Source organism: Oxyura jamaicensis, chromosome 2, assembly GCF_011077185.1.
Source record: "Oxyura jamaicensis isolate SHBP4307 breed ruddy duck chromosome 2, BPBGC_Ojam_1.0, whole genome shotgun sequence".
In the NCBI taxonomy this organism is placed as follows: domain Eukaryota; kingdom Metazoa; phylum Chordata; class Aves; order Anseriformes; family Anatidae; genus Oxyura; species Oxyura jamaicensis.
This window is the reverse complement of record NC_048894.1, coordinates 31,609,361-31,636,748: the sequence shown is the minus strand read 5'-3', so window position 1 is coordinate 31,636,748 and position 27,388 is coordinate 31,609,361. Positions and strand designations below refer to the sequence as shown.

Genomic DNA, 27,388 nt, shown 5'->3' with positions numbered 1-27,388 from the left:
AGGCTAAACAACCCCAGTTCACTCAGCTGCTCCTCATAGACCTTCTTGGCCTTCCTCGACCGGAGCACAATTCTGGCTTATATTCAGCTGGCTATCTGTGAACACTCTCAGGTCCCTTTGTGCCAGGCAGCTTTCCAGCCACTCTTCCCCCAGCCTGTAGCATTACATGGGGTGGTTGTGCCCCAGGTGCAGGACCCAGCACTCAGCCTTGTTGAACCTCATACAATTGGCCTCAGCCCATCGGTCCAGCCTATCCAGATCCCTCTGCAGAGCCCTCCTACACTCGAGCAGGTCAGCACTCACGCCCAACTTGTTGTCTGCAAACTTACTGAGGGTGCACTTGATCCCCTCATCCAGATCACTGATAACGATACTGAAGAGAACTGGCCCCAGTACTGAGCCCTGGGGGACACCACTACTGACCAGCCTCCAGCTGGGTTTAACTCCATTCACCAAGACTCTTTGGGCCCAGCCACCGAGATAGTTTTTAACCCAGTGAAGCATACGCTCATCCAGGCCTTGAGCAGCCAGCTTCTTCAGGAGAATGCTGTGGGAAGCCTTACTGGGTCAAAAGCCTTACTGAAGTCTAGGGAAACCACATCCACAGCCCTTCTCTCGTCCACTGAGTGCATCACCTTGTCGTAGAAGGAGATCAGGTTCATCAAGCAGGACCTGCCATTGATAAACCCATACTGACTGGGCCTGATCACCACTCAAATGTTGGGGGACTGTTAGTGATTTTTTGGGAACAGCAATTAGACATAGTGAAAGGGAGATCATTGCAAGCAGAAGTCCAAACTGACACTAGATTCATGGTGCTGGCACTGGCTGAGATTTTGGAGTCAAACAAAAGACTCCCCCTTCCCCCCCAACTCACATTACTGTCCACAGGGACCCCTGGATCCCTTTATGTAGAGCTCCTTCTCAGAGAGTTGGCCTCCAGCCTTTATTATGGCATGGGGTTATTTCATCCCAGCAAGCCTACAGTTTTTTTTGTTGAATGTCATGGGGCTTTGTCAAGCCTTTTCTCCAGCCTGTCAACGTCCCTCTGAATGGCAGCTGTGGCCTCATCTAGTGTCGTATGCAGACTTACTGAGGGTGTACCCTGTCCCATCACCCAGGTAGTTAATGAAGATATTAAACAGTGGTGGTTCCCGTATGGATCCCTGAAGGTCCCCGCCTAGTTACTGGCTGCCCACTGAACTTTGTACCACTGATGAAGTTTTTGCATCCCATCATCCAGTCATTTTTTTTTTTCTTGCTTATCACCCACTTATCAACCCATAGCTCACCAGTTAGGTGATAAGGAGAATGAGGTATTGTGCCTTGCTAAAGGGAAGATATGCAACATTTGAGGCCCTTTCCTTGTTCCCTGCATCATTCACCTTATCGTAGAAAGGAATGGGGTTATCAGGCATGATCTGCCTTTGCTAAATCCATGTTGGTTGCTTGCAGCCTTCCCAGGGACTGCAGTGAGGCTGATGGGCCTGTATCTTCCCTTTTGGCCTGGACCGACCTTCTTGAAGATGCCCTTTTGCTGCCAATATAATTTGAGAAAGTGTCTGTGTTAGCCTTCAGCTGAGCTTTGACTTTCCTGAGCCAGTGCTGCCTGTAGTTAAAGTGCAATTTGACATCACAGCTCAGAAACTCAAAGGTTTCCTTTCTGAGCCCTACATTATTGCTTATAGTTTTCCTCCTTTTTAATAAAGGAAAGATGACTTTTTTTTTTTTTTTTGAAAGGTGGTAGAGCATCTTTTAACAACAAAATAATTCCACAAAGATGTGACATGAATGGCAGTAGTTAGAGATAACATACTTGACCACTAGGGACAATGTGGAAATTAGTATTTGGTCTCATTGAGGTCTATTTGGTCTATTTCTAGAAGAACCCTTCTGGCAATTATGGTAGCTAATGTGAATTACCTTTTTTTTGCTTATATTCCTTCACGTCTGTAGTCTGACCTAATAAGGCAATTAGAATATCTCATTATATTTAGCCCAGTCTCAGGTAAAATACTGTAAGTTTACATTGCTAATTTAATATTTCAAAGTAACTTTTTTCTAGATAAGGAGTGTTGATTATTCATGAACCATTAGAATGTGTTATGTAATTTTAAAGTTACGAAAAACCACAACTGGACAGTGAAATACTACAGCGTGCCCAGAGCAGCTTCATCTTACAGTAAGAGTTGTAAACGAGTGTAGTTCAGGGGACTCCGACAATTGTGCTGCAAGTATCAAATAGTACATAAAAAATACTACCAGTAGGTTTAAAAACAAAACAAACAAACAGGAAACTTGGGTGACTAATTTTATGGTACTAATGACTAAACCATTCTGGATTGTGTGTGTGTTTACATATATACAAATTCTCAGAATCATACATATCTACAGATAGGTCATTAAAACATGGTTTATTAGTGTTCTACTTGTTGTATGGAGTTTGCTTGAGAATAATTACATTGCTTAAAGACGCTTCTATAAAATTGAAGGTATTGTCCATGCTGTGTTTCACACTTGATGTTTCTAGGCCGTTTTTTAGGAGTTATTTAGGAAGGAGCAAAACAGAGAAAGCACAGTTGGTGCCGCGGTGTATAGTTCCAAAATGTTCGTCATCTTATGGAATTGAGCTTATTTTATCCTTCTGTGTTGTTGACAAATTCTGCATTTGTGGGGAGAAAAAAAAACACTTTCACTTTGTTTCACTTCTTCTTTCTATGGGCTATTGTTTAAGGTTTTTGAGGTTTCCTGAAGTATCAATTGCATATAAACTTTTTGAAGCCAATTTTGTCTAAGATTATGCAAAATATTTTCATGTAGGCACTGTTGTGAAACTGTGTGATAATTCCAGGGAAGAAATATTGTATTTATTTTAAGGAAAATAATTGGTGTTCATTTGATCTCTTATAACCCGTTTATTTCCAATTTCTTCTCCATTTCTAAAGATCGCAGACAAGAATGGCCTTTGAACAGAAAGCCACATCCTGTGTCATTTTTGTATTAAAAAAATATTAAATGTTACTTGATAAGAGATTCTGATTGTCCCTCTTTTCCTTCTACAGAGTTTTGCACTAGCAAGACTTGAAATAGATGTAATCTGTTTATCCAGAGGCTGAACGTAGAAGAGTCTAGATTATCTCATTGGTTTGAATTCAAGTTTGAGTTAGAGGGATTACTTTGTTCTCATGTTGGATCACCTAAGGTGATCCTGTCAAGCAGTAAGCCTGGTCCTATTTGTCTGGTCCTGTTGGATCCTTCTTGTCAGTTTTCCTTCTGGCCAGACAAAGTTAGATACAAGTCAGTAAGGATCACTTTTTTGAAATTAAGCTAAAAATGACTTTACGTATGTCACTTCCTAGATTTAAGAAACTGGTGGGTTTGCATCTCCTATTTCTCATCATCATCCAAGATGGTGAATTGCTTCTTTTAAACCTGGCTGTGATTCCTTGTCTTTTGAATTAGATTATGGTTTAGAATTAGAGTTTTACTGCAAGTCTGTGATCAGAAAGTGTGTGTCTATGTCTGTGAAGGTGGCCTCTTGGTTTTCCTAGTTACATGATAAATATTTATTCTACTTTCAAAATTTGGTTATGTGAAACAAGTTCCTTTGTAGTTACTTCTGCTGTAGATAAAGTAGCTGTTAGCCCAGAGAATAAATGTTAGAAAAATGAAGGTTGGTTCAACAAAAATAAATAAATAAATCCACTTCCTAGTTTCATGTTGTCATCAGGAATGCTGGTAGAGCAGGTGTGAGAAAACAAACAAACAAAAAAGCCCCTTGACTCTTTAATCCAGGCCATTTCACTTTGCTTTTTCACTTGGAAAGAAAGTTTTGGGGTAAATATTTATTCTTTCTGGTAGAACCAGTGTTAATCAGAAGACTGGTCTTTTTCTTCATCATCTTACATGCACAAACAAATTTAGCAAAACTATGTTGTATATTTTGATTATTTTAACCAGTAATATTAGCAATAAGGCAGTTTTTATTTTAGTAATTTTTCTGATAAAAATGAATGGCAATAACATACACGACAGCTTTTCAACTTTTTATTACATACTGTATTTCTATTGTATTGTTGTGTACTTTAAGGTGATGTTAGCATATATTTTCATTTAAAGGTTTGCACTTTTAGAAATGAATGTCATAAATCACAGGAGTGAAGTGATTGTGGTTTTAGGATGTAGCAGAAGTTGTTACCTGTCCTGGAGCACTTTGCTAGGCCAACTTGTGTAGCTGGGGGGATAGGTAGGGGAACACGATCCCTGAACCTCTCCTGTCTCAGGCAGTGTGAGAAGCAGCAGGAAAATCTGAGCTAAACAGGCATGGCTGCTCTTGGATTAATCCAACTGTTAACCAATTAAACCATTTGACATACAAAGCATGCCGTAAGCAGAACAGGATGAGCTGAGGTGGAGCGGGGACAGATGGACTCTTGTTTAGTACAGAAGAGGGGAGTTTCCAGCCTGTGTAACCAGGAGGGATCAGCATTTAATCAGAAGAAACTTTACTGTCCTTTCTAAAACTTAACATTGTGTAATGTTCTTTATTTTAAAGATGATTTGTTTATATTTGCATCCTGTAATATTTTATGCTTACTTGGGGGAGGGAGGGCAAAAAAATAAGCCTAGAGCAATAAAAGGAGAACAGAGTATATGAAAATCCTTCTCTTTAAAATTTTCACAAGAGTTTTCTTGTGAGTACTGCAGCGGTAAATTGATGTATAGATTTCACTGCAATTAATTTTTATGTAGTCTGGGAGAACCTTTTGGGCTAAGGCAGGAAAGGGCAAAAGGATGAGACAGAAGAGAGTTAAAAGAAGAGATTTTTAGTGATGCTATGGAATAGGGATATGCAGACCTCTTCAAAACCCCACTTTGATTGCTGTAGATTTGGCATGTAGTTGGAATGTAACTACAAAGATATTAATGGTTTATTTTGCACTTGTTAAATGTTTCTCCTGGTAGTGTAACATAACAATTTCACTGCAGATGAAATTGGTACTCACTCCAGTTGATACTGCTTTCCAATTCTACTTGTCATGCTAGTGAAGAAACAGTAATTTGAATCCTAAAATAATGTTTTTAATCACTTGACAAAAATGACACTTGCCTTAATTATAGAAAGGTTTATACATGAACACATTCCATTTACACTTAAAATGGAAGTTCAGTGAAAACGCAGATGTGGGGAATTAACAGAAAATTAAACTTGACATCTACTGTATATGCAGTCTTTGACAATTTTTTAATGTGAGCCCACAGGTGGTGTTGAATACATTTGGCAAATCATCATACTCAAAAAAAGTACTAAAATAGCAAAGACTAGTTTGCTTATCTAGCTAGGTACGTGTCACCTACTGCCATTTAAAAAACACTAATCAGATATACACAGATATAATCAGATATACACTGTAAAAGAATTGCAAGGAAGTGTTTTGGTTTTTAAATGACCCTGTTCTTTCAGAGTTCAGACTATTCTGTTGCAAGTCTTCAATTTGAAAGCGCTCAGAAGGGCAATCAGCAGCAGCAGTACAGGCCTTTTGGATGCTACAGCTGTGCGATATGAGTAGTCTTCTGCTGAAGCTGTAGATGGACAAGTAGGTGGTTCCCGAGCCCAGCCTTTCCAGCCATTTGGTCTGTTCTGCAAGACACAAAAGTGGCTGCTGCTTGGTGGCAAAGGGGAAGGCAAGAAGAAAAGGAGCATCTGTCGGCTGGACATCTGGAGCTGTTTTTGCATGAAAGGAGAAGCACTTAGGTATCCATCAGTTGCCATTGCAAATGAAAATTGACCGCACCAGTTTAATGCAAACTGAGCACAGCTGTACTTTCCTCAGCAAATATCCAGTGAAAGCTATACTGGGGCTGAGGGTTTTGCTTAAAGATGAGTTAGAAGCAAAGCTCTGAAAGCTTGTCCAGTGGACTAAATGAACAAGAAACCCACTGAAGCTACTTCAAAGTATAGTTCAAAAAAAAAAAAAAGCATAGTTATGTATGCTGTTGTAGTAACTCATTGCTGCTGTGGTTGGTACATTAAAACCTTACCAAGCACCTGCTGACTCGCCTGCAAAATAATCTAGCTAATTCGTAAATAGTGAACCATCATATGCATAACTACTTGCATACTAAATTACAGTGGGATATTTCTTATCTTAAACGTTTTTTTAAGACTATAAAGTCTGTCTAGACTATAAAGTCTGTCTAGTATATAAACTGTACGTAGTTTCTAGGTGGTGAATCTTATGGATATACACAAAATCCTGCATGGATGGTGACATAGTCAGTCTAAGCTCAGCTGTATCAGCTGTAGGTGTGCAACAGGAGCCATCAAAATGCTGCATTAATTGGAAAGCAGAAGCCAAACAAAGGAAAAGCAGAGTTATATAATAAAGCAGGTTTATGTACTTCTTTTAGTAGGTGTCTATTTTTTTTTTTTTGTGGGGAAGGGGACATTGAGTGGGAAAAATGAACAAAGCCCAGTCCAAAACAACAAAAAAAGTCAGGTGTCATTGATAGTGTTGTTATATGCAGTGGCTGAATCAAGTTTGTGAATATTCACCTGTCTTGTAACTAATGAGGCTTTCTAGTGTGCAGTTTTGACTTGCAGGCAGCCCTTTACTGCATTTCATGTTTATTTTGCTGAAGCAATTCCAGTCCATGGAAGAGACGACTGTGTCTTCTGTGGTGCTGCATTAGCCCCTCATGGGTATGACCTAACAAATACGCTGCAGAAGTCTTTCTTTGTAAGAGTTAAAACATGAAAGAGAGGGAGCGGTGATGGTGGAGGGAACATACGACATCTGTAGGGATGGTAAGCCCATGCGGGTCCACCTGATGAGGTGGAAGCATTGTTCATCTGGAACAAAGAGACTTTGTCTGCGTGTGCCTGTGCGCGCATGCGGTATGCACATGTACGTGCATCCCACAGGATTAGGGCCGGTATTATCTCTTCAGCCCTGGGCAGTTGACCAGAGTTGCTTGAAATTCAGAAGCTGCAACTTTGAGAGTTCGGTTTGGAAGGGTGTGCTCCTGGCAGGGGTCATTTCAGCTTCTTTTAAGGGGTTTTGGGGAGCTGCTATTTAAATGCCATTGTTAAAGCATCTCTTCAGGAGACTGGCTTGTTCTTAATGTTAAGAGTGACAAATACTCCCCCTACGACCAGCTTCAGTAAGACTAGACAAAGTTTCATTAAATTTGTTATTCTTTTTTTTTTTTTTTTTGAATTGACATTATAAATACAGCTTATTTGTAAAGAAGTTCTATGTAGGGGGGTATGACTTTTTATTTTTTTGAATAGTCCAGCTAGTTTCACCTTACTTTCTACTAAGGTAGTACCAGCTGCATAGTCATATTTGAGTAATATTAGGACTTTCTTTGCTTTTCATAGTTGCTTTCGATGTGGTAAAGGAAACTTAGATTTCAGTTTTGTTTGGGGATCATGCTGCTAATGGCCCTTTAAGAATTGCGAGGTTACAGGAACCTTTATTTGCAGCCAGCCTGAATGGAACCTTTCTCATCGCTGCATCCTTTTGAATGTCTCTCTCAGAAATCCACAAGACTATACACCACGTGTCTAAAGTATATAAGAATTGGGCCAGTATCTGTTGTACTTACTGCAGTGTACCGAGTTGTACGAGTTTTAAGAAATCCTATTAAAATACCAAATGAGATTTGAATCTCTGTAGCCATATGCTAAATTGCAAAGCTAGGGTGTAGGACAAAAGGTCACTGTTCTATCTATTAGAGTTAGAGAACTTTCTTTGTTAATTATGCATTCATCCAGTCCTGAATATGCACCCTGCTATCTAGTTTAATTAAGTTTTGTTAAGTCATTTAGAGTGCTTATCCCATATTTGGTACTTCAACTTTTTTGAATAATGCCATTAAGCATACTGATATTTTGATGTAAAAGATCATGATTAAACGTTATCTTCTGTGTGCGTATCTTCCTGTTGTGAGTAGTGCTCTGCAGAAGTTTTAGGATGTACGTATTTCTGAGGGCATCAATTGGAGGAATCATCTTCGTGTATTAGAATGTAGATGCATAATAAGAATGTATGATGAGAGCTCATGGCACTTTTATTGTTTGCCTTTTTTTTTTTATTGGTGTCCCTTTTGTTTTTATCTTCTCAAAATGTTGCTGTATTTACGTCTTAAAAATTGAAAGAATCTTCTACTCAGCTGTGGCTGAGATTTTTTTTTAAGTTTATTTTAACACTGTTCACTGTTCTTCAGTGTTTTAGCTGTTTGAGTTGCATGGTTGATATCATCTCATAAAGTCAAAGCACTTTTTCCAGCTGAAAGAGAATTGAATTGCTTTCAATTCAGTTTTTGAGCTGCAACACTTTAAATCAAACAAATTAGTAAGTAGATGAGTTTAATTTTTCCAGTCACAAATTCCAAACAAAAAGCTAGTATAGCTTCTCCATCTCTTGCTAAAAACTTTAACTAGGAAGAAAACAGAATCCAATCTCAACTTTCTATTAAACTCGTAATAAAATAGGAAGAATTAAATTATTGTGGTGATTACCATGTATATCCATGAAACAATCTCTCTGTAGAGCTACGATTTTGCTTTTGGGCAGCCCGATGTCTTTCAGAAAAGAACTGAGGCTGCTTTATGCAGGAACCTTATTTTTTATTACGGTTCATTGTTTATAGGATTCAAAAACTTTTTTTTTGTGAGGAAGTTTTTTTTTTTTTTTTCTTTTTTTTTTCCTCTGAATTCTGTGCCTAAGAGGGAAAGGTGAAATCTAAATAGTCTTCGGAGAAATAAGAAATGTAGGCAAGCGTCCCCCATCCCTCCTATTAAAAGCTTTAAAAAAGGGCTCTCTGCAAATCTGGTGTTCAATTTCTGCTTGTTTTCTAAATGTCAAACTGCAAGACGAGTTTATTTAAGTGCTTTCTTAGTGTTACTTGTTGACATAGCAGTTGTCTGAGTTTCCATCAGGGTGTCATTTGATCGCTGGTAGGAAAGGCGTAAATTAGACACCAGCAAAAAAAGAAAAGTTGAGAACCATAGAGCTGGAACAGTTTTGGTGGCCTATAAATACTTGTCATCATCAGTTTCACACTTTTGAGACTTGGCTGAAACATGCTTTCCATACTGAACTGTAGACTAGGCTGAATTAAGTTTATACACTCTCGGCTGCATTGCAGCACCGTGAGGGTCCAAAGCCAGTGTAGCTCCGCGCTGCCAGGTTTTTACTACCTTGATTTTTGGACGTGTATACACACACATACATGTATATCTTTTCAGGTATACCTCTATACAGAGAGATATAGACTGTGTGAATATACTTATGTATGTGCATGTGCTTGCACAATGTGTAACAGCACAATGTCCCGTATCTCACTGCAGGCTGAGTTTTGTCAGCTAAGTTATGGCAGGCACCAGCCCTAAGAAACCACCAAATCCACAGCTGCTCTTGTGGTTGACTTCAGCTGCACTGGGTGCTTTCAAAACAGCTTTTGTATCCCCCTCCTGCTGCCGAAGAATCTGTCCTGCCATGGGATCTCTCTTCTTTTTTGTATTTAATTTCACTATTTTAAAATTCTTTTTAAATACTAGAGGATTGTTTTAATGCTCTTGATTTCTGTGCTAACAAAAATTGTCGGTGTAACGATCAGTTTCTTAAGTTTCCTTCTCTCTTTTCAAGAGAAGAGTAAAAGGAAATTTATGCCCAATATTTAATGTACTGGCTGACCAGTGCATCATCTGATGAAGATACAGCGTTGCTCAGCTGTGGAAAATTACACGTTTAGTCATGTAAATGTGATTGTATTGATATTTTCCTGTTCTGTTATGAAGTCTGTATTTTTCTTGGAAGTAGTGGAGAATTTCACATGAAGAAGGTATTTCAAGAAACAAGTGTGTACAAAAAAAATGTAGAGAAGGTTGACACTTTATGCGTAATAGTTTCATCTGAACTGAGAGATGCCCAATAGCAGCTAATGGAAAAATGCTCTAATGTTGGCTAAACCAGACTGCTGGCTCACAATATAGGTTGGTAGCAATATGCGGTTTGTACTTAGTGTTTTTATTTTATCAAGCAAAGTGTCTATTTCCTACACAGTTAAAATGTATCAAGTTTTTAATAAACTACAAATATTGCTCTGGAGACTTCAAAGTTGTAAAAAATATCATATTAATAATACCTTTTCTATGTGTTCTTGTTTACAGACCAGTCTTTCCATATGGGGATGGGGAAGTCTTGGTGTTGTGCTTTTTCTAATAACTTTTGGACCCTTTGCTATATTTTACTTTGCATTTTATATCCTCTGCTTCGTGGGTGGGTAAGTAGACTACTTACTGTTTTTTTTATAATTGAGGTTAAATTTTAATGCGTGTATTAGCAGTTTGCTCCGAAAATCTGTAGTGACTTCTGTGTAATTGCATCCTCATTTAAGCAGCTCTTTGTGACCTGAGTTTTTTTCTTGATCTTAAATTTTACTTTTGATATTTTTTTTCTGTTGAATATTGCTTATACTACGTCTGCCAAGGCAAAAAAAGATGACTGATTTAAAATAATAATAATAAAAGAAGCAAAAGAGCTATATATAAGAGATGTTAAGAGGACAAATTCATTTAACACCACTGTTATCTTCAGTTCATTACTTCCTATCTCTGTTCTTCTCCCAAGTAATTATGCCTCCTTTCCTTCTCACTACCCCTTTTTCCCATCATTCCTTCTTCATTCATGAGGGCAGTGAGCGGGTGTTTTTCTGGGTTTATTGATGTCTTGCAACACCTTCATCAAGTAAATCAGATTAGTAACTGTAGATAGTTTATTCTATGGACAGGAAGGGAGCAAACGTTTTATTGTCCTTAGCACTATTTTTGCATTGTATATGTCTGCTTTATAACTGTTATTTTTAATACCAGGTCTAAATGAGGGGTGAGATATTCCTCCCTCCTCTCGCTTATCTGTCTCTACTGCAGGACAGCAATATTTCTTGGTTTTCCATAACCTGCGTGACTTCTAATGAGAGTGTTTGGGCTATCTTTATTTTTTTTTTCTTCTCTTTGAAACACCCTTTTAGCTTTCTTATTGGATACAGTAAAGAATATTAGTACATTCCTCTACGTCATTCCAAAAAGTGCAGTAGCGTTTAGTGTCTAGAACTGGAGATGCTATGCTTGGGTTTTAAACTTGGGTTAAACTTGGTATTCCCTGTCTGAGAATGCAGAATAGTCAGTTTATGAGACTGGTGACTTAAACTAGTTTTTAAGCCTTTGTCTTGTTGAATCTTGATATGTGTATGACTGGCATATTTTGCTGGCTGTTTGTCCATTAATGCAACTTGATTCATTTTTGTAGCTAGTCATTGAACATTGATTTTTAAAACTAAAATCATCTTGTGGTACTGTTAAATTTTGTTAAAGCAGAATTTGTATCCATTTTCCTATTACATGTTTATGTACATAGACAGATAAGACGTCTTAGCCATTCCAGTAGAGTATTTAGCTTAAAACGCACATCATCTTGGCTAAGACTGTAGTCTGGTCCTTTTTTTACACCGCTAATCTTGTCAGACGTGTGACGCATCCTGTAACAGTCAGCATACAGAATCAGGAGTACCAACTAGGTCAAATAGGTTTGTTTTAAAGTTATTCTTGCCTGCTTTTCTTTATGAATTAATTCCCATGCAAAGTTATGCAAAACACTTGGTCCTGTTCCTCTTACCTTATAACATTACTATTTGTTTATAACTTTTTCACCTATGATTAGCAATGATACAACATCAGTTATGTAAATTAAGAAAATAAAAATTCAATTTTGGTTCATGTTTATCATGATCATTAAGGAAAACACTATACCCTTATGTGGAGCAAAATAACAATTTTGGATGTGGCTTTTCATGCTGTATCTTTATCTTAATACTTTGAATTGTTATCCAATTTGGCACACAGTTTTCTAGCTGTTCACACTTGTTCACAAATGGTGGCTTATATCAATGCTTTCAGACTTCCGCTAGCTGGGAGTCTGCTTTTGTCCCATTTTGCAGTTCAAAAAGAAAGCATTAAACTGTAGTTGGTTGCATCCTTAATACTGACCTTAATGTTTATGCTATGTGCCAGTGAGTTGTGAAGGAAAACGATGATGCCATAGCTGTATCAATGTTACCTATTTCTACTGTTTCACTTCTGTTGCATGCTATCTAGTTGGTTTTTTATATACTCCTGTGTATTTCCTCCTGCACAGTTAGCCTGCAGTAAGCATGCTACTGTGTTTGTATGCATAGAAGGACACTTGTGTGTCTGTTCAAAAGCTTTAAATCAAGTCTCCTTTTAATTTTGTTTTGTTTCAGGATTGATTTACAAAACAACAACAACAAAAAATGCTAAAATTTGGGGGTTGATAGCTCATCAATTGAGATCTTTCCACCCAAAACAGGAGGCAAAGAATAGATACTGTTTCTTTAACATGTATAGACAAGACTATTACAAAGTGTTAAGCTTCATAAAATATTTTTTGCCTCTACTTCAAATATTGATGCAAATCCATTATCCTGATACTGGGCCTGTCTTTTACACATCTTTTCTTTGTACCATGTGTGTTTTGTACCTTCCTCTCTCTACTTCCCTCTTTGCATCCTAAAGAAGTAGAATAGAAATTATGTGATCTGTGGCTCTGCCAGCAGTCTTAAGCTTCCGATACTGTCATAACTAACATTCCTCCTACCAGCAATCACTATGACGTTTAAAGGAATTTGCTCCATTGCGTTAAAAAAAAAAAAAAGTGTAATTATCAATGCTTAATAATATCCATGTATATGTGTCTGGCTGCCTACATTTATTATTCTAATTCCTACCAGATTGGTTCTGAAGCTAGCTGCTTATTGACTTCCACAAAGCCATTCAGCTGACGTTGTTACTTTTCAGACTTGATAGGAAAAAGATAAATCTGTAGTCCTTACTTTTCTGCCTTTCACCTTTGTTTTGTTGTTAATCCATCCCTGTGAAAAGCTGGTCTTCCAATTATCTTTGGAAAAAAAAATAACTGTTTAAATAAATTAGTCTCGTTCTTTTTCTGTTCTATTCAATTTTAGAAAAGACTACACTGATTTCTCATTTACTGGATTGAATATCCTCTTGATGAATTGGATAAGCATTTGCACTGGAAGCTTCTGATTAACTAACAGCTATACTGAATGGTCATAATCTATAGCTAGTTACTTGCAAGGCTTTGATTCTTTTGAATTAAAGGAAGTACCTCTCCCCTCCTTTCTCCTACGAGTTGCTACTATATGGTTGAAGTTAAAACCATTTTTGGGAAAAAAAAAAAGCATTTTGGGAGTAGTGTTTTCTTTAAAAGCAGACTGAGTTTTCTAATAGGAAAATGATAGATTATAAATAAAACAAACCCAAACATTTAAATTATTTAAAAAAACAACAACAACAAAAAACAAACAAACAAACAAAAAATTAGCATAGTGGAACTAATGTTGTGAAGTTTTAAAGCAAGTTTTTGTCCTTGAACTGAATTATGATGCTAAAAGAAACATTGGTGTTATGATTTCAAAGCAATCTGGAAGCATCTGGAGCAGAAAAGCAATTAGAGCTTTTAATTATTTTTTTTTATTAATTTGTTGTCCTTCATTCAAATGGAGGTGTAGAAAGCATTTGGGATTGGCAGATAAAGATGGTGCTGTAGGCTGTAAGGGAATCAGAATATCAAGTGAAATTTTCTTGTACATTATCAAATTACCCATAACCACCTCCCTACTTCAGAATTATCGAGCACTAGAGTACTTGAAAAGAATGGTTTCCAGTTTGGGGATTAAAACTTTCAAATGGAATATTTCTGCCTAATTCAGATGTGTTGGTTAGGAATTAGATTCTAATCATAACAGTGAGAATATAGTTAATCAGGAGCAATCTGTATTAAAAGAATGTATTACTTCAGCCTGTTTCTATCCTGGAACAGCCTTATGAGATCCTGTGGCTACAAGCATTGGTCAGTTGTTACTTAAGTTGAATACTTTGATATTTGATTAAAAAGCTGTGCATGTTTAGCCATCCCAAGACTAGTCTTGAGCAGCAGTAGCTTCTCATTGTTTTTCATGCTCAACTTTTCAAAGGCTCCCTACTCCAGTTATGCTATAATTGGCACAGCCTTTAGGTTTTCATGTATTTCTTACTAAAACTAGCTTTGTGTTCTTGTGCCCCATGTCATAAGTCATAAATTATTCCTGTTGCAGCAAAATTGAATTTCTAGTAGTGGTTATTTTCCATTGTGCTTTCATTATATTACAAAGAAAACAATAATAAAATTAGCTGCTGTCCTGATTAACTGCAAGTCATAACTTAAATGTTATTGAGGAATTGTGAGGGGGAAAAGGTAATGAATTTCTAATATATATATATATATATATTTTAAAAAAATAAATGTACCAGGAATGTTATTGTTTCTAGAATTTATATGCTGAATTAAACAAACAAACAAAAAAACCCAACACCTTGTGTTTAACTTACTTTTTCTTCTAGCAAAACTTTGCCTCTCTGTTCTTAGGTAGCTTGATAGGACTATGGATTTTTACTTTATTTTTCAGCTTAATATGAGTTCCAGGTTGAAAACTTTTTACTTCTCATTTAAATATATGTAATAATATATGTAGTCAGTAGTTACTTTCTACACTTACTGCATCAGTTTCTTTCTGGTGCTTTTGTGGCTATTACCACAATGTCATGGTCTAAATATCTCTGGAAAGAGGTTATTTCTGTATAGTGAAAGCATCTTCATCTATCATCTATCATGAAGTAAAAGCATCTTTGTATAAATGCAACCAGAGCAGCCTATACATGTACCCCTTTTTCACTCTTCTAATATTTGTGAGCATAGGCAGCATGCTCTTAAAGGTTCTTCTACATAGCAGGCTCTGTAGTATAGACTATAGATATTTGCTATGTAGTAACATTATATTAAGAATGAGAACAGAAGACTGGAAAACTTCATACTGTATTGTGTCAGTTAATTTGAGTAGCATATTACACTCAAAGAGCCCTGTCTTATGGTAGTCAATGGTGAGAGTCAAGTATTGGCATTTTGTAACTCGCTGTGCAATGTTTTCTAGAGGGTGGGGATTGGAAAGATCGTTCTAGTTTGTCTTTCTTTTTCAATTTTAGGGGTTTTGTGGTTACTCTTTTATTTGGAAAAAGCAACTCAGAAAAATACCTTGAGCAGTGTGAACATTCATTTCTTCCTTGTACATCAGTTGGGATCCCTAAGGTAAGAAGACTTTACTGACCTTAACTGGTAAATGAGGCTTTATAACTTTGAAACTTAGAATAACACTGCTAATCAGCTTGAATCTAAGAATTAGAAATGTACCCATTTCCCAAAATAAATGATCCTGCTTTTATGTTTTGACTCAGCTATTAAACTGTGTATGAAATTGCAATGCAATATTTTTCCTTTTTGAAATATAAGCTTTTTAAGCATTTATGGAAAGTTTGTTTCAATTATTGTTTCTGAGTTCATTATGCAAGAAGAGTAAGATGCAACTGTCTAATGCTATATGTTAGAAATTACTAAACTATTCTTTTTTAGACTTTTTTTTTTTTTTTTTTTTTTTTTTTGGAGGGGGGAGATGGGGAGGTGGTAGCTCCTCCTGGCTTTTTCTTGCAAGATTGTTGTGACTACTTATTATTCTTCCATCCTTGGGTCTGTAGTTTTGCCAGTTTTGATTCTTTGTGGTCAGGGAGTTCCTTGATAAAGTCTAGATTTAGAGTACCTAAGGGAGGTAGAAGCTCTTATCTTTGACCAAGATTTATGTAAGGCCAAGCAAAAATCATGGAAATGCATACACAAATGGAGGAGCAGTGTGATCCACTTTCCAACTTTGTCGTCATCTTTTCTGAAATGTTACCTGGTAGATAGACCTAAATTCAGGCATCCTAATTGGATGAATCTGCATCTCTGTAGTACAGAATAAGTTCTTAACAGACAATATGTGGAATTCGTAGCAATTCCTGGTTTATGAATCTATATGTCTTGGCAGTTGTATCTTGGCCTAATTGGTTTGAACTCAGTATAGAGAAAATGAACCTAAAAATTGCTAGTTACATTAAGATGTTTAATCTCACAAATGTTTTGTTGAAACATCTTTCAGCTGTCAAACAGTTGGTCACTACACTTCGTGTTGTCTGCGATGAGGAGGTTTCAACTTTCTTATCAGCAGCACATGTAAAGAAATGTGCTTTGTGATTCAGCAGTGTGTTTTCTAATCACAATTTGTGTGTGCGTGTAACTGAGATGTCTGGGACTTAAGTATGTTCTAAGCTGAGAGTAAATTCATTGGTCCAAATGAAAAACTTAAGGCTTTATTGCCGCTATTGAAAATGGAGTCACCAAACTAATGATTTGATTCCATTAATGAAACCTGATTTTAGTAGACTACAGCTCTTGGTCCTATATGGCTTACAATGCTTACAGTGACTGTGAAGTGTTGCTTATGTCTTACATTTTTTTTGAGAGCAGATTTACAAACACTTTTTTTTTTTTTCTGTCTTTTAAACTTACTTTGTGTCTGAACCTTTTTTACATTTGTTTTTAGTCCTTATATGTATGTATGCTCCAGTTGCTTTATGAAAGAATGAAATGTCTTTTTTTGTGCAATGGTTGCAAATTTAATACTTCTGGTTTTGAGTGTGGATTATTGGTGCACGTGTCACTTTTTCTTAATTTACCAATGTTGACCGATCTATGGATTTTTTTTTATAGTAAGTCAGCAAAAAAACCCACCAAACCTTCATAGTAAATGCTATTAGAAGTTGTCCTCCAGTTAATATTTCTTTGTTTTCTACAGTAGTGGTGTGCATGTCTTTTTTGTCACTCTGTTAATGCAGCATTAGCTAGCTTAGTTGAACTTTTCAGTTGGAAGAGTAATCTGAAGATGTGGAGTCTTTATAGGAAGTTCTTTTTCTCAAAGGCAGTCAGGAAGGCTTTCAGCACTGTCTCCCATAACATCCTCATAGACAAGCTCAGGAAGTGTGGGACAGATGAATGGACAGTGAGGAGGATTTAGAATTGGCTGGATGGCAGAGCTCAGAGGGTTGTGTTCAGCAGCACAGTCTAGTTGGAGGCCTGAAGCTAGCAGTGTCCCTTGGGAGTCAGTACTAGGTCCAGTCCTGTTCAATTTATTCATCACTGACCTGGACGATGGAACGCAGTGCACCCTCAGCGAGTTTGCTGGTGGCACAAAACTGGGAGGAATGGCTGATACCCCAGAGGGCTGTGCTGCCATGTAGAGGCACCTCAATAGGCTGGAGGGTTGGGCCAAGAGGAACCTCACGAAGTTCAGCAAGGGCAAGTGCAGGGTCTTGTACCTGGGGAGGAATAACCCCAAGCACCAGTACAGGCTGGGGGCTGACCTGCTGGAGAGCACCTCTGCAGAGAGGACCTGGGAGTGCTGGTAGACAGCAGGCTGACCATGAGTCAGCAATGTGCCTTGTGGCCAAGAAGGCCAACGGTATCCTGGGCTGCATTCGGAAGAGTGTTGCCAGCAGGTCAAGGTGATCTGCCCCTCTGCTCAGCCCTGGTGAGGTCACACCTGGAGTGCTGTGTCCAGTTCTGGGCTCCCAGGTACAAGAGGGACATGGAGCTACTGGAGTGGATCCAGAGGAGGGCTATGAAGATGATTAGAGGACTGGAACACCTGTCATATGAGGACAGGCTGAGAGAGCTGGGCCTATGTATCCTGGAAAAGAGAAGACGGAGGGGGTCTTAACAATATGTATAAATATCTGAGGGGAGGGTGTCAAGAGGATGGAGCCAGTTTCTTTTCAGTTGTGCCCAGGGACAGGACGAGAGGCAATGGGCACAAACTGAAGCACAGGATGTTCTGTCTGAATATGACCTTCAGAGGCCCCTTCCAGCCTCAACCATTCCGTCATTCTGTGATTCAGATTTTACCAACTATCTTTGCATATTCTGTTTCTCTCTCTCTTTTTTTCTCTTTCCTTCTGGCTGCTTTTTTTTTTTTCTTTAGTGTTTTCCAAATGTGGTTTTGTGCATGCAATCCTCAAATTTCAAACTTCACTTTTTAAACTATTTTGGCAACTTTAACTGTTCAGTAGCAATATATAATCATTCAGTTCTGTATTGTTTTGGCATTTTTGACACTGTCAAGACAAAAATGTTTTGCAAATTCATAAATATATAGCTGGAATATTGTTTGAATAGGAGTCAATTTTTTACATATTGAAGTAGTGTCAAACTGTTTCCTAGCCTTTAAAAGTGTATAGAACTTTGCAACAGCAAATACTTCCTTCTTAGATGAAAAGAGAAATGCTTTCTGGCGTTGTATTTCAGCACCATTCACTGAATGCGAACTTGTTTGAATGAGAGATACTTAGCGGGAATCATGTAGAATACATGATAGTAGAATAGAAACACTGGGCATATTGTTTATCATTTTTACGTTTGTTTATTTATTTATTTATTTGATAATTCTATGTCCCCAGTACAGCCATAACTCACTCTATTCTCTGGAGAAAAGGGGAAGAAAAAAACACTTGATTTTTTTTTTTTTTGAACAGTAATGTTGGTTGTTGTGTTGTTATTTCTCAGAAAATGAAGGGGCTAATTGCAGGTTTCACCAGAAGTTTTTAGAAGGACACTGTATTAGTCCACTTGAAACATTGTCAACAAGTATTTCTTTCAGTATGTTGCTTGCTGCCAGTTAGCTCTGATGAAGTAATACCTAGAGTTAACTGCTCTAAGTTGCAAGTCCTTCTGTAAAGCAATTTTTTACATCCTCATCAATTACTTTTCTAAGACTTGCCTGACCAGTCATGATGATACCAAAGAGTAGTTTTTCTACTGGCATTTTAATAACCTGAGATGCATAAAGAAACAACGGGATTGGGGGGACAACCTGTACAATTATGAGCCAGAGGTTACACAGGAAGTTCATTGGCAAGTATTAAGATGGAGTCTTACCATAAATTATCTTGTGCTGCTGTCCTTCCCTGCCCTTTTACTGCTATTTGAGTTTTATTTCCTTCTGATGTGTTATTTTAGCAAACTTGATTATGTACAGTAAGCAAGAAGTAGTGCAGGTCATTTTTTTTGCCATTATTTACCATATAAAGAAATGTGGATATTAGATCTTAAACACTACATAGATTATAATCATAAAGTTTTACAGAGTTGCTACTGGAAGTATACAAGTATCATGAGCAGCTCTACTTAGAATCCAGCTCTACTTAAACCTGCAAAGTTAAAATTTCCTAATCTTTTTCAAGTGCATAGAAGAAATGAAACGTGAAGCCAGACCTATTAAGATTGACAGAAGACTGACAGGTGCAAATATAATTGATGAGCCTTTGCAACAGGTAAGTTATAACCAGGACTATTTATTATTTTTATTTTTCCAAGGATTGGGTGTGTAATAGCTAAGTAGTTGTGAGACAAAAAGAAGTTGAGAAATTATAGTTGAGAGCGGTAAGTGAAAAATGTCCAGGATGGACTAGGATATTGGGCAATATTTGAGTCCGTTTTCTGTATCTTGCAGTTTCTCAGCATAGCAGTGATGAATTCACATGAATTAACATGAAAAAGATGTTTTAGCATGAGAGTTTTATTGTTTTACTCCAAATTTTGTAATGGTAGAGTTCACTATGTGAACCTTTTAAGAAGACTGCTGTTGCATTACCAGGTACAAGAAGCTGTTTTGTATTTTGTCCTGTTTTGTTCATTAGTTTGTCTTTCTTTTCCCTGTTCAATTTCAGGTAATTCAGTTTTCCCTGAGAGACTATGTGCAGTATTGGTATTACACACTAAGTGATGATGAATCGTTTCTTCTGGAAATCAGGCAGGCTCTTCAGTATGCACTTGTTCAGTTTTCTGCCAGGTAAGATTATTTGTATTTTTATCAATGCACTGACTAAACAAGTGGACAGTGACCTCTGTTGGTTGCATGGTAATAGTTAAACAATTTTTAATTTATATGTTGGCACAGTTCACTGTATTTTACAGAAAGAACATTAATGTACTTCAAGATTATAATCCAAGAGAGCTACAGTCTTGTTGATCCCTTAAGGAATAAAAGGAGGTGAAGTTTATCGTCAAGGCCTTTCAAAATAGGCTTTTCAAGATTTTGATTAATGCCTAAGATTAGCAAATAGTATTTTTCTGCAGTTTAGGCGCTGAGCTGCATGAGTCATCACCTTTTTCTGTTCAGGTCTGTTTCATATAAACAGCAGAGCAATTCCCAAGACAAAGCAATCTGAAAACCTTAATTCAAATATCTGTATCAACTCGGGTAACTTTTAAAAAATGGTGTTGCTCTTCAATATGTAAGAGCAATGAGTATTTTCAAAGGGGTAGTAATCTGGGGAATTAAATTATTGATTTCATGTAATTCTTCCTTAAAAAATGAGCTTACATGGTTCAGAACAAATGGATAGTTTGTTAATTGTCCAATATATTTCAGTTGTTGCTTAATCAAGTAGCAGAGAGTATGTCTAGGCAATTATTTATCTTTAGCATGGCTGATTTCTCAGCCTAGGAAGCCATGTGTGTTTATATCCATACACTTCTTTACTAAGTAATGATTTCAAGCGTTCATCCCACTGTAGTGATCATCTGTTTTCTCTTTAGAAGTGGTTGTGGCTAAACTAAGTAATAGTAATAAACTTCTTAGCAAGTTCTGAAGTGTTGTCATCCCCTTCTTCTGACCTTGAAAATGCAGATCAGTGTGCTTTCCTGTCAAGAAAGGTCAAAGATGTAGAGCTAGGTTTAATGCTAGGAGAAGTATGTGATAACAAAATCTTACTGACTGTTTCCTAGGTTTTCCATTATGTCATAAACTTGGAAATCATAAAAGATAGGCTTAATGAATAATAACACATGGGAAGCAAAACTGTGCTTACCTGAAATTGATTTGTCTTTCCAATCGCAATGTTTTTGTCTATTTCATGAAGTTAACTTTGTTGAGCATTATCATGCACTGGTTTTGTGTCAAAGCAGGTCAAGTTATAACTAATTTATTTATTTTTCCTTCAGTATTACAGCTTTTCAAAAATAGCCACCATTCCTGTGCAGTTGTTTTTTCTTCCTGTACAAATCATATCATTTTCATTGGCCTGCAGTAATTATTATTATTGAGAGAAAATGATATAGTGTATTTATAATGACTGCAATTGGATATAGCTGTAGCAGTCTTAAATTAGTGCCGTAATCTCTAGCTTCATCTAGCTTGTGAATTTCTATAGAGAATGAGTACAGTAGATTTTTCTTATTTTTTTTTCTTTTGGAGTTGCTCTTACAGAAGAATGCTGCAAGGCTGCCACCTAGTGTTTTTGTGACTTTGTTTGTTGTGCGGGTTGAAGACCTGGATTATCGATGATTATTAGTTAACTGCCTTTTGAGACAGCTCTGCTTCTGATTCTCACGTCTAGGTTTTGCATTAAGCTTCCCTCTCTTCCAGAGTTTCTTATTCCTTTTCCTGTTTTCGAGGAAGGAAAGAGCAAGTGAGGGAACAAACATAAAAGGTTGTAGAAGGATTCTGTATAGCAAAGTAGGTATGTGAGAAAATTCAGCAGAATACTTAGTGCAAAGTAAAAGTCTTTGCTAGCATCTCTTTAAGCCTATAATGCACTTTTCCTTTTGCTAGGAAGGCATGGACAACACCTCAGTATATCTGCATCTTTCTTAGACCGGTAATTAAATGGTTTTATGCAAATCTAACAGTGACTATTCTACAACACTTTATGCATTGTTGATTTAGAGATTCGTGCCAGCTACTTTTCATGTAAGCTATGGAATCAGTTGAAACTATGGAATCAACAGAAACTATGGGAGAAAAAGACCTGGGCAGTATTTATGTTGTAGATGCTTGTAGACAGTTTGTGTGAGGTTTTTTTTTTTTTTTTTTTTTAATTTTAAATTAACATGAATCAGAATACTATACTGGATATCAATGTTAACTTTAAAGTAACGCAAACATAAATAATAACATGAGATGTAAAATGGTATTTTAGAATATTTGATTTGTTTTCAGTGAATAAGAGATCAGGAGGCTTTTTTATTTCTTCGCTTCCCCATGTTTGCTATCACTCTGGCTCTTGGCAGGGAGGAATAAGTTTATAATTGCTTTTTGTATTCGGGATAGACTAATTAATTTGCATGGCTCCCCTTTTTTTCTGATAGGTCAAAGGAAACAGACTGGCAGCCTTACTTCACTACACGACTTGTTGATGACTTTGGCACTCATCTTCGAGTTTTCAGAAAAGCTCAGCAACGAATAGCAGAGAAAGGTGATCAGATGAAAGGTAACAATGATGGAAATATTTTTTTACTTTGAGTCATAAGTTGGCAAGTGTCTTACATGTGTGAAATATTTGGCTTTTTTATTAATCATTTACTCTCAAATTTCTGATCTTTACAGAAAAGTTTTTCTTTTCTTTTGTGTAGACCAAGCTGAGGAACTTGTAGATACATTCTTTGAGGTTGAAGTTGAAATGGAAAAAGAAGTCTGTCGTGACCTAGTCTGCACTTCTCCCAAAGATGAAGAAGGTCTCTCAATATTTTTTGAAGCTATTTTAGTATAGCAGACTGAATTAAAATGCTATTGAGTTACAAATATGAGTAAATACTGAAGCCTTAGCATGTGACTTTCAAAGCCTGATCATTTACAATATGTATATTTCTTCTGATTTGTGCATGTTGATATTTTAGGTGTGTATATATGGAGCTATCTATCTTTTCATTAGAAAAAAATATGTTCAGAATGTTTTCTGACAGGGAAGGGTGGCTTTGAAGATGTTTTTTTTGTTAGATCTCTCATCTGTTTTACCACTCCGTAATCTTCATTTCAGTGGAAATCAGTTTATTGGCAAAATATGCAGGATGGAAAAACAATCTATATATGTTAATGAAGGAAAATATATTGGAATTCCTTGTTTGGTTCTTGTAATTTGTCTCTTTTTTCATGGCTTTATGACTTGGTAGAGCTGCCTCCATTTGATTTTATGTCAATGCTGCGTATATTCAGTCTGAAAGGTGTTACTGTGATGCTTGGACTATAAGAACATATATAGCTGTATGTTTGACTTTTATTTTAAGGATTTATCAGTTGGTATTTATGTTATCAGGTAAGATGAAAAACAATATAATGCAAAATTGTGCTGAGAAGTTTGTGTTTGTTTTTTGTTTTGTTCTCCCTCCCTAGGATTCCTAAGGGATCTGTGTGAGGTTTTACTGTATATATTGCTACCTCCTGGAGACTTCCAGAACAAGATCATGCGATACTTTGTCAGGGTAAATACAGTCATCCTAATTCTTTGGTTTAATGCCATAAGAATTTCTAAAGCTGCTCATTTTTTACTTTATTTTTAATTGTTCTAACTTAACATTGGATTATTTTAAATGAACAGTTTTGAAAAGTATCTAATAGCAGGGAATGGTTTGTCTGAAATGTTTCCCAAGTTTTTCTTAGCTCTAGTAACACTAGAAAAGTATGTTAAAATGGATATTGTTTTTCTTGAGGTATTAATATCTTCCTATTAAAGGGTAATTGTTATTACATGCTTTTTCTTTAGCATTGATACAGTGATTTTTAGATTGTTGCACTTAGTAATTTTATGAATAAATACATTAAAGTGATTACTTATATTTTTTTTCAGGAAATCCTCTCCCGAGGGATTCTTCTTCCATTAATAAACCAGCTCAGTGATCCTGATTATATTAATCAGTATGTCATATGGATGGTAAGATTTATCATGACTTTGTATTTCCAGAATATTTTTATATAAGCCTTTACTTACGTTGTGATTGTGGCAGGTAGGTATGGAGTAGGAAAGTTAACTAAGATTGGCAGAAGTACTGAAATTATGGCTGGTGTCTGTGTGTGTTGGTGTGGTGCATGTGCATGGACTTCTGCTTTATCTGTATTAACTGTACTCTGTATTGTTCTTTGTCAAAATTGTCTGACTGTATTACTTAGCTATTCTGAAAGTATGATGGTAACCTTGAAATTTTTTTCTTCACTTTTTTTTTTTCTATGTGCATGTTTTTTGTTTAAAGCTGAAGAGAGACCTCTAGAATGACAAGTAGTAAGGTGGCTTTTTGTGCATGTGTGTTTTTGGCTTCTGCTAAGGAGTCTCAGGATATTTCCTAGAGATGTTTTATGATAATTCTTGATAATTTAACTGAATGGGAAGAAATAAAACCTTTACTTCTGACATCTCTCTACATATACCTGCGGAAAAAAACTCATATACTAAAATAATATAAATAGAACATTTACATTTTAATTAATGTTATTGTCTGATAATGCAAATTGAAACTTGTGCTTAAAGTTAATTCAGGTATACATATACAGTGTTTACTTCGGTCTGACCACCTTTGTTTTTTGTAAAAGTTTTCACATTTCTTCTACAGGAATGTGAAATGGAAAAATTACTGCTGCTCATGTGCACCAAGCATTTCAATTTTTGTTTCCCCTTTCCTCCTACACCTCTTCTTTTTTTGTAACTTGGCCTCTTTCTTTATTTACTGAGCACTGCCCCTGGCTGCATCCAAAGATAGAATTCTGAAGCTTTTATAAAGTTTTTCTGTTATGATGATGGCCCAAATATTACTTCTCATAATTTCTTTGAGATGGGGAAGTAAATATTCAGGGAATATAAGGAAGAATAAACACTTTCAAAAATTTAGTACAAGCCTTACAGAATGAAGATGATAGCAGAAAATTAAGGTCAGGAGTTGATATGACTAAAATTCTGATTCAGATGGGAACTTTTATGTAAAATCAGATTCAAACAAAAAAAATATTGAGAATGAGATTTATTTTTGCCATGATATTCATTTTAAAAAATGTTTAAAGTTCTAATACTTGTACTGTTACTTTAAAAAACATTTCTTAGAAGTTTTTCCGTTAGCTTTGACCAAAGATATCCACAGTACATTCTCTTTTCTCTATGCAGCTCATGTCAGTGCACTTTGGCAGTGCAGACCAGGTGCAGCATTTCCATACCAAAATGAGCATTTATGAAAGATGGGTAATGTGATTTCCCCTGTCCCCCTTTAGATTCTAAAGGCAGTGTTAGACCTCAGCCCTCTGCACCTGTGTGTGCATGCTGTAAAGCTGCTAGCCTTCCTGAGATCCCCACGCCGCATTCATAACACAGTTTGCAATGATGTGAGCAGCGCAGCAGGCTTCCTGCACTTGCACAAATTCCTGTGAGTCCCAGTAGCAGACTAGGTTCATCTTATGCCAATACTAGGACTGCAATCCTGGATATGATAGTATGCATTGAAATAGCTTAATAGTATTTACAAGGGTATCAGAATTAGGGTTTCTGAGGGGATATTAGTTCAGACATTTCCTAATTTTTATCCCACTAGGTTGTGGTTACATCGTAGAATGTTTTAATTGCTTTTGTAATTCTGTATCTGAAGAACCCTTACATGGTGGGACACATACAGTTGCTGGGGCCCTTGGAAAGGTTTAACTTTTCAGTGGTCTGGTCAATTTCTGCCTACTTTTTTTTTTTTTTTTATGGGAGATGGGAAATAGCAGAAGAAGTTGAATGGATTTGGGGCAGATCTTTAAGTACAATGACAATTTCCACGTGGCTTTGCTGTACTTCCTGAAAACAAGAGGAGCGAAACATTCTGACTGTATGCACGTTTCTTCTTCCTTGGTCCAGTCATTCTACCAAGCGTGATTCTTTTGCCCTGTTCCTTCTAATTTATCCCTACCTTACCAACATTTTTATTGTGTCTTTGACTACCTTTATTTCATTCATTTTTTTTTTTTTTTCAGTTCCTTTTTATATTCTTCCCTTGTCCATCAATTTTAAAAAGCAGTTTTCTTGTGAGTCATGGAAAAAAGTGAACCAGGTTACATTCAAGCTTTTATACTATTTAATGGGAAGGCTCTGAACTGAATCCTGCTTTGAGCAGGACTTAGATGTCTGCCAGAGATAACTTCAAACTTATTTTTTTTTTTAAATATTTTGATAACTTTGTTCTGTGTATTGGGAAAAAGCAGTCAGGTGCATAGGTGATTGTATCCTAAAACTGGTAACAGAAGAGCAGTGGAATGAAGGGCATGTGAGGTTTGGGATCGTATTATATAGTGCAGGAAGGGGTCATCTGGTGGTGCTGACTGTAGCTTAGAGACAGGTTGTGTTTGCAGGGCAGGATTGCTCTGTGAGACAGAATGATACCATGAATCCTCAGAAACAGAGGGTACAAATATGTAGATAGCTTACAGATGTCCAGTCTCATCATCTGAACTTCTTAAACAAATTATGCTTCTCTCAGAGTTTATCTAATTTTGAAATATATAAAATTTTAGCACCAAAGGAAGATTTAGAAGCATCAAAATGTCTTCAAAATTCCACTTTGCAGTGTTGCATTGAAATAATTTATAATGATAATGTTGTGCTTTTACCGGTTTTACATTATTCACACTGATTTTTTTTTTCAGATTCGTGATTCCAACTGTAACTATGAGGCCTTTATGAATATTATTAAATTAAGTGATAATATAGGAGAGTTGGAAGCAGTGAAAGATAAAGCAAGTGAAGAACTGCAATATCTTCGATCTCTAGATACAGCGGGAGATGGTTAGTACTGTACTATTTAACAAAATATTGAGTGCGTTTACCAGCGTGAACCCTGAATAATATTCCAAAATTCCAGGAAACGCAAACTGATAAAATATAGTATTAAATAAAATTTGTATTATTTTGTATAGTATTAAATAAAGTTTGTATAGTATTAAATAAAGTTTGTATTAGTTTGTATAGTATTAAATAAAGTTTGTTGTTAAATTGTTTTATATATATGCATATATATAAAAGTGGTAAACCTTGGATGCTGTGTGTTTAAAAACAGATCTCTTACCATCTGTATTTTATTTCTGTAGGACGTAGCTAGGACCTGTTCTTTTTTAAATTTGTTTTTGGTTTGTTTTCTTTTTTTTATTCTCTTTTTAATGTAGACTAATTAGTTATAAATGTATACTTCCGCTGAATTGAAACTTACCTGACAGATGGTTCTAAATTTCAGTAATACTTTGGTTATTAATGGGTAGTCACTTAACAGTTAATCTGGAAATGGAAAGAGAAGAATTGTTGTTCATTTCTATTGGTAAAATAGTTAAACTGAAAAACTTTCTCTGCAAAGCTGAAGTGTTTTGTATGAGGTGTCATTGCTCTGTATGATATTTTTTTAAAGTAGGATCATAGAATCACAGAATGGTTTGGGTTGGAAGCGACCCTTAAGTATCATCTAGTTCCAGCCCCTCTGCCATAGTCAGGGACAACTTCCACTAGACCAGGTTGCTCAAAGCCCCATCCAACCTGAATTTTAATTATTTTACTAAAGTATTTTAAGTATTTCAGGACAAGAGTTTGCATACTCATCTG

General features: G+C 36.4%; 1 protein-coding gene across 4 annotated transcripts in view; it reads left to right on the top strand.

The window, feature by feature from the left end:
* The window catches only part of SNX13 (sorting nexin 13), a 65,174-nt gene that overhangs the window by 9,658 nt on the left and 28,128 nt on the right, over positions 1–27,388 (top strand). For all 4 annotated transcript variants that reach the window (XR_004748124.1, XM_035317249.1, XM_035317247.1 and 1 more), the window contains 9 exons: positions 10,181–10,293; positions 15,128–15,230; positions 19,250–19,339; positions 19,736–19,857; positions 22,158–22,279; positions 22,422–22,523; positions 23,179–23,267; positions 23,633–23,716; positions 26,446–26,584. Coding sequence is in view for 3 of the 4 variants with exons in the window: in XM_035317249.1 (XP_035173140.1) it covers positions 10,181–10,293; positions 15,128–15,230; positions 19,250–19,339; positions 19,736–19,857; positions 22,158–22,279; positions 22,422–22,523; positions 23,179–23,267; positions 23,633–23,716; positions 26,446–26,584 (964 nt within the window). In the remaining variant the exon portion in view is untranslated. Of the gene's footprint in view, positions 1–10,180; positions 10,294–15,127; positions 15,231–19,249; positions 19,340–19,735; positions 19,858–22,157; positions 22,280–22,421; positions 22,524–23,178; positions 23,268–23,632; positions 23,717–26,445; positions 26,585–27,388 lie in introns of those variants that run through there.